This window comes from Narcine bancroftii, chromosome 2 (genome assembly GCF_036971445.1).
Source record: "Narcine bancroftii isolate sNarBan1 chromosome 2, sNarBan1.hap1, whole genome shotgun sequence".
Taxonomy (NCBI): Eukaryota; Metazoa; Chordata; class Chondrichthyes; order Torpediniformes; family Narcinidae; genus Narcine; species Narcine bancroftii.
In genome coordinates, this window is record NC_091470.1 from 193,590,297 (window position 1) to 193,603,833 (window position 13,537).

Here is a 13,537-nt window from a genome sequence, read left to right on the forward strand (position 1 = left end):
AGACTGTTTTTTTTTGCTCCAGAATCCGGTATTTGTTGTCTCTGGTGCATCTCCACTTTGTAATAAATCCACAAAATTGCTGGAAAAACTCAGCAGGAGTTTCCATAGAGGCTAAGACATTGGGCGTCGTGGTTCATGCAACAATGTAACAGCGCCAGTGATCGGGAATGGGATTCAAATCCAATGCTGTCTGTAAGGAGTTTGTTCATTTTCCCTGTTTCTACGTGGGTTTTTCCTGGGTGGTATGGCTTCTTTAATTTTTTACAATTTAAATTTAGACATACAGCACGGAAACAGGTCATTTAAAAAAAATCTAATTACACCCAATTAACCTACACCCCCAGTACGTTTCAAATGGTGGGAGGAAACTGAAGCCCCCAGTGGGTTTTCTCCCACCGTCCAAAAAGTACAGGAGCAGCTGCAAATCGATTGGGAGTAATTGGGCAACATGGACTCGTGGGCCAGAAGGGCATGTTACCATGCTGTATATAACTAACATTTCAGGTTTGAACCCTTTAAAACGTTGGTTTTTTATCTTTGCCTCCTTTGTTCCTCTAGCATTCTGTGTATTTACTACAATCACAGTGCCTGTGGACTTTCTTCTTTCTCTACTATTTTTGTGAGCACTTTTGCACATTGTGGAAGGATACTCCTCTCCCGTCTTAACACGGTGGGGGTGAAATTCAATTTGATGGTGATGTAAAATCACTACTTGTGAACATCAAATGACTTATTTGGTATTTGGTGTCATTGATTTCGATGTCACCAAATATCACGAGATGTATAAGTGGAAGCAGATGCATCCAAACACCACTTAAGCAAATCCTTGGGGAAACTGCATCTTTGTTTAAAGAAGAGAACTCGGACAGTGCAGCAGTGTTGCACTGGAATGTCAGACAAAACTGCACTCTCAAATCTCAAGCGTGAAATAACAGACACTAATAATCCCCACAAGAATGATTCCTTCACTAGTTCGCTTTCTCTCTCATTCGGGCAAGATCATAGAATTCCACCTATACCACTCTGTGCCATCTGTTTATTCTGCTAACTCCAGCATCTGGCTCTAGCCACAATAAAGCTGGATTTAACATTGCAATAAATGGAGAGTGCTGGAACTGATTTGGTCTCCAGTCTAAAGATGTGCCAATGTAAGAATATTTTCAAACTCCTCTGAAATTCCCCATAATCAATATTTCCTTTTTTTTATTCTTTTTGACTTTTGCAAGTATCTTGGAGGGCTTGGCTCATCACTTAGATTTTTTAACATATATAAAATTTAGTAGTACTTCCCTTTTTCTTTCTTGACTTTCTGCTGATGAGTTCCAGCCACAACAGGCACCTTGTTTGCACTATCCTACAAGAAAATATAAATGATATTTTATAAATAAAGGGTAGTTGAAATGTTCACTAATACATGTTAATCCATGTATGGCTAGTTTTCTTTCAATTATATCTTATGGAAAGAGTACAGCATTAGTCACAAAATGTGAGAAGAGAGCCTGGTGCCAAAACTTAGTGTGTGATGACATAAGCAACAAACCTTTAAAATTGGAGAAATATTTCAGTGGGTAATTGTAGAGCTCGTCGAAAGAACCAAAGACTTGTTGATCCAAACCAAGGCTTTTATTAGCAAAAGACAGGAGCTCTTCACAGGTGGCCGACCAGTCCGGAATGATCCGACCTGGCTAGGGACACAACCCTTTAAGGCCCAGACAGTAGGCGTGGCTAAGCTCTCAGCCAATGGCTGTAAGCACAGTCATTACATTCTAGATACTGTAACTATATACATTGGTGATAGGTCTGTACTATCACAGTCATGAACTAGAAAGAGTCTAAAAAAGGATTTACCAGTGTGTATCCTGGAATGGAGGGCTTGAGTTATAAGGAGATATGAGACAGATTCTGAATAGGGTGGCATGGTTAGCGCAATGGTATTACAGTGCCAGTTACCCAGGTTTGAATCTGGCACTGTCTGTAAAGAGCTTGAACGTTCTTCCAGAGTCTACATGGGTTTCCTCCAAGTGCTCCAGTTTCCTCTCACCCTCCAAAAATGTACAGGGTTTGTAGGTGTATGTGTGCGGCTTGAGGGCTGGAAGGGCCTGTTAGCGTGTTGAATGTCTAAATTTAAATTTAATAAACAAAGACAAGGACTTTTTACCCTTGGAGTGCAGAACACTAAGGAGTGATCTTACTGAGGTCTATGAGGAGACTTGATAAAGTGAATAGTCACAGATATTAACCAGGGTAGGAGAGTCTAAAACTAGAGGCATGGGTTTAAAATGAGGGGGTAAAGATTCAAAAGAGATTCGAGGAGCTTCTTTTCCACATATGGTACATATGTGGAGAGAACTGCTAAAGAAAGTGAAAGAGGCAGGGTCAATAAAGACATTTGGAGAGGCACATAAGATAGGATAAATTTAGAAGGAGATGGGCAAATGCAGACAAGCGGGACTGGTTCAGATAGGCAACTTGGTTGGCATGGACCTCAAGCCGTGGAGCCTGCACTCTTAGTCAGAAAATGTCACCTTTCAGATCCTATTTTCCCTCATTTTGTGTACTTTTTGTTCAATTATTTTAGATGTAATAAAATAGAAAATGTAATAATACACAAAATTTCCTTCTGCCTGCTATAAGGCAAATAGTCACCAATAGGATTGCCCAGCACCCCTTACAGTAAGAGAAACAAAAGCAAATGAGAGTCCCTTCAGAGTCACTGAGTGTCCATGAATTCACTTCCAGTGTTCCTGCAGCTGTATCAATCCCTGTTCTATCCGTCAGCAACCTGAACTCCAGATCCAAACCTCCAAAACCAGTTTGTCTTTTTAAAAATGACTTTTCTTGCAGCATTTACACTAAAATGTTACCCCAACTTTGTTGGATGCATTCCTGCCCACTATGGACAGACTCTTCAATGACATACAAGCCGGTAATATAAATTTGGCCAAGCCCAGGAATAGCCTTCTCAAGGAAGACACCTGATTCCCCTTTCTGCTGAGTGCCCAAATATCTGGCTAAAGTGCAGTCAGGGCTTGAGGAGTTAAAATTCTCAAGGTGGAACTAAGACCTCTTGAATTACACATACAGGTAGAACAGACACCTTTAGAGCTGCAGAAATAGCAAAAGTCCTGGGAGTCTGTGAATTCAATTTCAAAGCTTCTACAAGGGACCATGTTGTGCATCATTCTCTGCTCTGAATCTTCACAATGGGAAATTTTCTGCCTCCAGTGGAGACACCCCTTAATACCAGATGGCAGAACAGACCATCACAGTACATAAGGCGAGTGCATCACATGCAAGAACAACGTGCTCAGAAAAAGCCCCCACATGATTTGGATGGCATGGAAGGAATTTCTGGGAGAAATATGTGACTGGCTCCCAAAGAAGCATTTGGGGTCTGGGTCTGAAAAGCAAGTACAGTATTACATAACTGGTTTTGAAGCTGGCGGCTTTAACAGCATGTTAGATGAGCCAGCTTGACTGCCAAAATGTTTGGCCTGGAAATCAGCCTGAAGAAAACTGAGGTCCTCCATCAGCTAGCTCCCCACCATGACTACCACATCTCCATCGGGCACACAAAACTCAAAACTGTCAACCAGTTTACCTATCTCAGCTGCATCATTTCATCGGATGCAAGAATCGACAACGAGATAGACAACAGACTCGCCAAGGCAAATAGCGCCTTTGGAAGACTACACAAAAGAGTCTGGAAAAACAACCAACTGAAAAACCTCACAAAGATTAGCGTATACAGAGCCGTTGTCATACCCACACTCCTGTTCAGCTCCGAATCATGGGTCCTCTACCGGCATCACCTTCGGCTCCTAAAACGCTTCCACCAGCGTTGTCTCCGCTCCATCCTCAACATTCATTGGAGCGACTTCATCTCCAACATCGAAGTACTCGAGATGGCAGAGGCTGACAGCATCGAATCCACGCTGCTGAAGATCCAACTGCGCTGGGTAGGTCACGTCTCCAGAATGGAGGACCATCGCCTTTCCAAGATCGTGTTATATGGTGAGCTCTCCACTGGCCACCGTGACAGAGGTGCACCAAAGTAGAGGTACAAGGACTGCCTAAAGAAATCTCTTGGTGCCTGCCACATTGACCACCGCCAGTGGGCTGATATCGCCTCAAACCGTGCATCTTGGCGTCTCACAATTCGGTGGGCAGCAACCTCCTTTGAAGAAGACTGCAGAGCCCACCTCACTGACAAAAGACAAAGGAGGAAAAACCCAACACCCAACCCCAACCAACCAATTTTCCCTTGCAACCACTGCAACCATGTCTGCCTGTCCCGCATCGGACTTGTCAGCCACAAACGAGCCTGCAGCTGACGTGGACATTACCCCTCCATAAATCTTCGTCCGCGAAGCCAAGCCAAAGAAATAAAGAAAAGAAAAAGATGAGCCAACAGTGTTTCTCTTTAACATCCTGTAACCACAGAGGTCTATGCCCAAGATGGTGGCACATGTGGTGGGCAGTGCACTAGAGGAGTTGCAGACTCCAAGGGAGCTGCGGACCAGTGTAGGGCATCAGAAACTGGAAGAACATCCCCCCACTCATCTCATTGAGAAGCCTGGAAGATTATTCTACAGGAAGGTGATCACAGCAGCAGACTACACAGGCTTTCGGTCAAAGGTCTCACAAAGGCTGCAGGCAACTTTTGGTTGAAGGACCCACACCTGACTGCAGGCTACTGGAGACTAGCTCATGAGAACCAGATATCAGAACTGGGATTCGAGAGGGTGCTGAGGGCAAGGAGGGCCTCGGGTGCTGAAAGCTTTCCAGATCGTGTCAGAGGTTCCGATCTGGCACTCAGGTTGCCAATAGATTGAGCAGGAGTCTGTACAGCTGTAGAGGCTGCAGGAGCGCTGGAGGCGAATCCATGGACCCTCAGTGTCTCTGAAGGGATTCTCTTTTGCTTCTCTTTCTCTTATTATTGGGGCCACTGAGCAATTTTCACAGTGACTCTTTGCCTTTAAGGCAGGCAAAAGTTGAAGTATATCACGTATATTACATTTTTTCTATTATTGCATGACAATAAGAGGAATGCTGTCCCTTGAACCTGTCATACGATCTGTTTCTCATTCCAGAGATTCCGCCTTAGCTCTGAGTATTCCCAGCATTTTCAGGTTTTATTTCTGACGTCTCTTGACATGGTTTGGTAAAATTTGTTTCTCCCTATGCTCCTGCTGTGTTCAAGGTGTTACATTAGAGCAAACTGTTATTGCATTCAGTCGCATATCATGCACATTTATACACACAGTACAAATCCAAAAATCCGGATGCCAGAAATTTGGACCACCCAAGAATCTGGACTTTTTGAAAACTCTCAAACTTTTTAAATTTAGCGGGCTTTCGTGTGAATGCATGCATGCGTAAGTGCCACAGATACACAGTGGCAACAAGCAACCACGCTCAATACAGCTATCACAAAGAAATTAATTTGTATACTATATTCATTTTTAAACATAATTTCAAGCATTACACGTTTTTTTTTGTCGTGAAAATATTTTATGTTTATATTTTTGTTGAGTTGACTTTATTTGTCTTTAAAGTCGTTCGTTTTAAATTTAGACTTTTTTTTAAATGTAGAGATACAGTGCAGTAACAGACCGTTCTGGCCCATGAGCCTGTGTCGCCCAATTACACCCAATTAACATACCGCCCCCAGTAGGTTTTGAAGGGTGGGAGGAAACTGAAGCACCTGGAGGGAACCCACACAAATATGGGTAGAACGTACAAACTCCTTACAGACAACGCGGGATTTGAACCCGGTCCCAATCGCTGGCCTGTAAAAGTGTTCCGCTATCTGTGCTGCCATTTAATAAATGAAGCATACTGCATTTGCTAATGAATAAACTTTCAAAATTTACCCTGTTCCTCTCTTCTTTATTCCTCCTTAAACTTGAATTTTAAAATTATTGCCCGAGAATCTAGAAAATCCAAAAATCCAGACCGACCCAATCCCCGAGCAGTCCAGATTTTAGATTTATACTGAAGATGACTTCCAGAAAAGATTAATTGGGCATAAGTAAAGATGAATATTCTGATCTAGAGATCCGAAGGTTCAGCTACAGAATTCATACAGTAATCTTCACGGAGGTATCTTTGCAGACAAGTGAAGTCTTGCTCAAACCTACCTCATTCCAATCATCTTCATTTTTCCTGGATTTGGATCTTTTAATGTCTTTGACATTCCAAGGAATTTCTATGGAACAAAACAATGGCTTTAATATTGATTATTCATGATGCATAAAGTATCGGTTTCAGAGAGTAGTATAAGCCAATCAGAGTCTCATGCTCAATTTTGATCAATTAAACCTGGAAAGACATCCATGCATTTGAATTTAGTGTCAATGTTAATACCCAATATCAAAGTCAATGTTCAGAATTATTGTCAGATGACAAACATGACATCGCATATAACCCTGAGATTCTTTTTCCTGTCAATTATAGGAAAAGGCAAGTCAAGCTTGAGCATCAGTTCGACTTGTTGTAACTATATGATCCTTTTGTTTCAACAATATATCTGGATGTACATTGTTACCCAACCATCCTCAACACCCCCTCCCCACCCCATCCCAACACCCCCAACCCCACCCCACTGAAGCCATAGTGCGTTGTCTGTAAGGAGTTTGTACGGTCTACCCATGTTTGTGTGGGTTCCCTCCAGGTGCTTCAGTTTCCTCCCACCCTTCAAAACCTACTGGGGCGGTATGTTAATTGGGTGGAAAATAAACCCATAGAAATGCTAAAAGAACTAAGCGGTCCCTCAGCATCCATAGGTAAAGATATAGAACTGAAGTAGCAGGCCTGAGTGCTTCTTGCCAAAATGTCGGTAATATATCCTTACCTCCTATGGACGCTGTGAGACCTGCTGAGTTCCTCCAGTGTTTGTGTCTGCAGACTTTCATGTTTCACCAAATTTTTTTTAAATTTTTTTTATTTTTTACACTATAAACCACATTGATCAAGATACATACATTTTCCTTTTCAAATATATACAGTGTTGTTTTCTCCCCCACTCCTCCCTCCTCCCCTCCCACCCTCCCTACCTCCCCTCCCATTCATTTAAAGTTCAGAATCTAAGATACATTAAGCCCGTCAAACAATGTTGTCACTCAATAAAAATAAACAAGAAATTCCACTGAGTCAATTCTTTTAATTCTCTTCTTCTTCTGTCATTTTAGGTGGTAGATGTCCCCGGTAGGTTTTCTCTATTATGTTTCATGTATGGTTCCCATATTTGTTCAAATAAAAATTATATGTTATTTTTTCTAATGGAATACATTTATCCATTTCTATATACCATTGTTGTACTCTCAAGTTATCTTCTAATTTCCAGGCTGACATAATACATTTTTTTGCTAGAGCTAGGGCTATCCTAACAAATCTTTTTTGTGCACCATCCAAATCAAGTCCAAATTCTTTGTTTTTTTATGTTACCGAGAAATCACTTTTTGTGATTTTATTTAATATCTGGTTTAGATCTTCCCAAAATTTTTTCACGTTCTCACATGTGCAGATTGCATGAATTGTTGTTCCCAGTTCCTTTTTACAGCGAAAACATCTGTCAGATACTGTTGGGTCCCATTTATTTAACTATTGAGGTGTAATATATAGCCTGTGTATCCAGTTATATTGTATCATACGTAACCTCGTATTTATTGTATTTCTCATAGTTCCTGAGCATAACTTCTCCCATGTTTCCTTCTTTATGTTTATGTTTAGATCTTGTTCCCATTTTTGTTTAGTTTTACCATTTGTTTCCTCATTCTCCTTTTCTTGTAGTTTAATATACATGTTTGTTATAAATTTTTTGATTAATATTGTGTCTGTTATCACATATTCAAAATTACTTCCCTCTGGTAACCTCAGACTGCTTCCCAATTTGTCCTTCAAGTAGGATTTCAGTTGGTAGTATGTCAACACTGTATCGTGAGTTATATTATATTTATCCTTCATTTGTTCAAAGGATAATAATTTATTTCCCGAAAAGCAATTTTCTACTCTTTTAATCCCTTTTTTCTCCCATTCTCTAAAGGAAAGGTTATCTATTGTAAAAGGGATTAGCTGATTTTGCGTCAGTATTAGTTTTAGTAGTTGGTAATTTGTTTTATTCCTTTCTACATAAATCTTCTTCCAAATATTGAGCAGATGATGTAATACTGGAGAATTCCTACATTGTACCAATTTTTCATCCCATTTATATAATATATGTTCAGGTATCTTCTCCCCTATTTTATCTAGTTCCAATCTAGTCCAATCTGGCTTTTCCCTTGTTTGATAAAAATCTGATAGGTATCTTAATTGTGCGGCTCTATAATAATTTTTAAAGTTTGGCAGCTGTAAGCCTCCTTGTTTATACCATTCTGTTAATTTATCTAGTGCAATCCTCGGTTTCCCCCCTTTGCATAAAAATTTCCTTATTATTTTCTTTAACTCCTTGAAGAATTTCTCTTTCAAGTGTATTGGCAATGCCTGAAATAGGTATTGTATCCGTGGGAAAATGTTCATTTTAATACAGTTTATCCTTCCTATTAGTGTTAGTAGTAAGTCTTTCCAATGCTCTAAGTCGTCCTGTAATTTTTTCATTAGTGGATAATAATGAGTTTATATAGATGGCCAAGGTTTTTATTTATTTGTATACCTAGGTATCGCATTGCTTGCATTTGCCATCTGAATGGTGATTCTTTCTTAAATTTTGAGAAATCCGCATTATTCATTGGCATTGCTTCACTTTTATTTGCGTTAATATTGTATCCCGACACTTCTCCATATTCCTTCAATTTCTTATGTAATTCTTTTATTGATATTTCTGGTTCTGTTAAGTATACAATGACGTCATCTGCAAATAAACTGATTTTATATTCCTTGTCTTTTATTTTTATCCCTTTTATTTTATTTTCTGTTCTTATCAGTTCTGCTAGTGGTTCTATGGCTAACATGAACAATAAGGGGGATAGTGGGCATCCCTGCCTTGTTGATCTGCCTAAGTTAAATTGTTTTGATAAATATCCATTTACTGTCACTTTCGCCAATGGCCCCTTATATAATGCTTTAATCCAATTAATATATTTCACTGGTAAGCTGAAGTTTTGTAGTACTTTGAATAAATAATTCCATTCTACTCTGTCAAAGGCCTTCTCTGCGTCTAAAGCAACCGCTACTGTTGAAGCTTTATTTCCTTCTACTGCATGAATTAAGTAAATAAATTTACAAATATTATCTGTTGTTCGTCTTTTTTTAATAAATCCAGTTTGGTCTAGATTTACTATTTTTGGTACATAGTCGGCTAATCTGTTTGCTAATAGTTTAGCTATTATCTTATAATCTGTGTTAAGTAAAGATATTGGTCCATATGATGCTGGTGCAAGTGGATCTTTCCCTGTCTTTGGTATTACTGTAATTATTGCTGTTTTGCATGAATCTGGTAAGCTTTGTGTTTTATCAATCTGGTTGATTACTTCCAGGAGGGGAGGAATTAATAAATCTTTAAATGATTTATAGAATTCTATTGGGAATCCATCCTCTCCTGGTGTTTTAAAATTCGGTAGTTTTTTTATTATCTCTTGTATTTCTACTATTTCAAATGGTTCTGTTAATTTATTTTGTTCCTCTATTTGTAATTTCGGTAGGCAAATTTTAGTTAAAAATTCATCTATTTTGTCTTCTTTCCCTTCGTTTTCAGTTTGGTATAATTGTTCGTAGAATTCTCTGAAGTTTTCATTTTTCTCCGTTGGATTATATGTGATTTTTTGTCTTTTTTCCTTGATGCCAATACCATTCTCTTAGTTTGTTCTGTCTTAAGCTCCTATGCTAGAATTTTGTGCGTTTTTTCTCCTGGTTCATAATATTTCTGTTTTGTCTTCATTATGTTCTTCTCCACCGTATATGTTTGTAGTGTTTCATATTTTATTTTTTTATCTGCCAATTCTCTTCTTTTAGTTGTGTCTTCCTTCATTGCTAATTGTTTTTCTATATTTACTATTTCCCTTTCCAACTGCTCTGTTTCCTGATTGTAGTCCTTCTTCATCTTGGTTACATAACTTATTATTTGCCCTCTGATGAACGCTTTCATTGTGTCCCATTGTATAAACTTATCTTTCACTGATTCCGTATTTATTTCAAAGTACACTTTAATTTGTCTTTCAATTAATTCTCTAAAATCCTGCCTTTTAAGTAGCATGGAATTTAATCTCCATCTATACATTCTTGGAGGGATGTCCTCTAACTCTATTGTCAATATCAGGGGTGAGTGGACCGATAATATTCTAGCTTTATATTCTGTTTTTCTTACTCTTTCTTGCATACGAGCTGATAACAGGAATGGGTCTATTCTTGTGTATGTTTTATGTCTACCCGAATAATATGAATATTCCTTTTCCTTTGGGTGTTGTTTCCTCCAATTATCCAAAAGTTGCATTTCTTGCATCGATTTAATTATAAATTTGGTTACTTTGTTCTTTCAGTTAATTTTTTCCCCTGTTTTATCCATATTTGAATCCAAATTAAGGTTGAAATCCCCTCCTATTAGTATGTTCCCTTGCGTGTCTGCTATCTTCAAAAAAATATCTTGCATAAATTTTTGATCTTCTTCGTTAGGTGAATATACATTGAGTAAATTCCAAAACTCCGAATATATCTGACATTTTATCATTACATATCTCCCTGCTGGATCTATTATTTCCTCTTCTATTTTAATTGGTACATTTTTACTGATTCATATAGCTACTCCTCTAGCTTTTGAATTATATGATGCTGCTTTTAAATGTCCTACTCAATCTCTCTTTAATTTCTTGTGCTCCATTTCAGTTAAATGTGTTTCTTGCACGAATGCTATATCAATTTTTTTCTTTTTTCAGTAAATTTAGCAGTTTCTTCCTTTTGATTTTGTTATGTATTCCGTTAATATTTAGTCATATTGTTCAACGTAGCCATTTCATACTTTGTTTATCTTTCCTTTCCATTTCCTCATCATCACCTTTCCTTCTTATCCATTTCTGCTTTCTTTGTTTGAACACTTTATAAGACAACATTTCTAAAACATCAAACATTTCCCTTATTCTCCTATTTAAAACTTCTTTAGCCCCAATCTCCCCTCCCCTTCCTGAGTTGCCCTTTATCCCTTGTCGGGCAACCACACCTGCCCTCTCCATTTGGATTTGCGAATTCACTCGCAAGCGTCAGCTGATTTCACAGTGACCGTAACTCCTCCCCACCCAGCCCCCCCAGAAAAGATTTCAATTTTCATATATAACAAAGGTCACTCTCTTAATTCCCTCCTTACTTCCTCTCTTCCCTTTCATTCCCTTATTAATTATTATCTATACTCTATATATTTTCCTTTAAATACACTTATGTACACACATATATACATATGCACATACATACATACATATATATATCTATTTTCCCCTGCAGCCGCTGCAACCGTGTCTGCCTGTCCCGCATCGGACTTGTCAGCCACAAACGAGCCTGCAGCTGACGTGGACTTTTACCCCCTCCATAAATTTTCATCCGCGAAGTGAGGCTGCGCTTGCTCGAGCAAGGGGTAGAAAAACTAGAGGACGTGGCCCAGATTGCAATCACAATGGAGGATGCAGCCTTAAAGTCCACCGAGTTCTCTAGGGACTGGACCCCACGTTCTGATGTGAGTACAGTGCCCTTCTACCCTACCACTGACGGCCTGTCGGCTGCTGCTCCCCTGCCCCATGCGAACCCAAAATGTTATTTCTGCGGGAGGGACAAACACAGCAGGTCCCAGTGCCCAGCAAGAAAAGCCAGGTGCCAGAAGTGCCTTAAAAAGGGCCACTTTGCTGCAGTCTGTAGGTCTAAAATGGCTGCCGGCAAACACAGTGCCTCGTGTGAAGCCCAACCGCCACTATCCCATTCAAACTCTTCTTCCCCAGAGCTCTCGTCCAATGAGAGCGAGGGCTCCCCTGCATGGGAACGGCTGACGTCACGGAGACGCCGAACCCGGAAGGGGCAGCCCACCCTCGCAACCATGGTGTTGGCCCGCCTCTCGCCCCCGTGCAGAACACTTGACACTACCGCCGCTGCTGCCGCCGCCACAGACACCCCCGGGGCCGACGCTACCGCCGCTGCTGCTGCCACCACAGACACCCATGGGGCCGACGCTACCGCCGCCGCCACAGACACCCCCGGGGCTGACGCTACCGCCGCCACAGACACCCCCGGGGCCGCTGCTGCCGCCTCCACAGACACCCCCGGGGCTGACGCAACCGCTGCTGCTACCGCCGCCACAGCCACCCCCGCGGCCAACCAGGTACTCACCCTAGCGTCCTTCGCCGACGACCGCCAGGGCCCGACCACCGCGACCTACGACCTACCCACCGCCAATCACGAGCAACTACAAACCACACTACTTACCATTCACCCGCTGACGCCGCCACAACAGCACTTCAGGGAGGTCCTCCAACCTGCTCCTCGAGCGTTGACTACATCATCCCGTTGCGTGACGTCATCGCGCAAAACTCCCCTGTCAACTGCTTCAATAACACTAATCCAGCAATGCTCTCATCCCCTCACCAGAGCAATGGAACTGATTAAAGTGCATGGACACTACACCAATTGCTTATTTGATTCTGGGTCAACTGACAGTTTTATCCAGCCAGATCTGGCCCTCCGTTGGGGACTTGACATTATCCCCACTACCCAGAGGATCTCATTAGCGACGAGGTCGCACTCGACTGGGATAAAGGGGTATTGCATCGCCACGCTGGAAGTACAGGGCGTAACGGTCACCCACTTCAAATTATTTATCTTTCCCCAATTGTGCGCCCCAGTGTTGCTGGGATTAGACTTCCAGTGTCAGTTCCGAACGGTGTCCCTACACTTTGGGGGACCCCACGCCCCCCTCTCGGTCTGCCATCGCCCCACCCCTGAAGCACCCGAGCAACCCGCCCCCGTGCCCCGGGACCAATCCTGCGGCCTTTCCACACTCCGGATTGCCCCGCCAGCACTCTTCGCAAACCTCACCCCTGGCTGGAAGCCTGTGGCCACCAAAAGTCGGCAATATAGTTACGAAAACAGGCAATTCATTAGGAGTGAGGTGCATAGATTGCTGGATGAGGGCATCATCGAACCCAGTTCAAGCCCCTGGAGAGCCCAGGTGGTGGTTGTCAAGAACGGGGAAAAACTACGGATGGTGGTCGACTATAGCCAGACCATTAACCGCTTCACCTCCTGGATGCGTACCCCCTGCCACACATCATGGATGTGGTGAACCAGATCGCCCAATACCGCATTTTCTCCACCACTGACCTACATTCGGCCTACCACCAGCTCCCGATCCGCTACGAGGACCGACCATTCCCGGCCTTTGAAGCAAATGGGCGGCAATATCAATTTCTCAGGGTACCATTCGGGGTCACGAATGGTGTCGCGGGAAATGGACAGGATGGTGGACCAGAACGGGCTAACCGCTACCTTCCCGTATCTGGACAATATCACCATCTGCGGCCACGACACGCAGGACCACAACGCCAACCTAGACAAATTTCTTCAAACT

At 41.7% G+C, this 13,537-nt stretch overlaps 1 protein-coding gene across 5 annotated transcripts in view; it reads right to left on the reverse strand.

Annotated features, from left to right (window-relative positions):
• LOC138754875 (zinc finger CW-type PWWP domain protein 1-like) overlaps positions 1 to 13,537 on the reverse strand; it is a 131,318-nt gene that overhangs the window by 15,945 nt on the left and 101,836 nt on the right. For all 5 annotated transcript variants that reach the window (XM_069919815.1, XM_069919812.1, XM_069919811.1 and 2 more), the window contains 2 exons: positions 6,144 to 6,211; positions 1,291 to 1,354 (listed from right to left, as the gene is read on the reverse strand). In XM_069919815.1, coding sequence (XP_069775916.1) covers positions 1,291 to 1,354; positions 6,144 to 6,211 — 132 coding nt within the window. The remainder of the gene's footprint in view (positions 1 to 1,290; positions 1,355 to 6,143; positions 6,212 to 13,537) is intronic.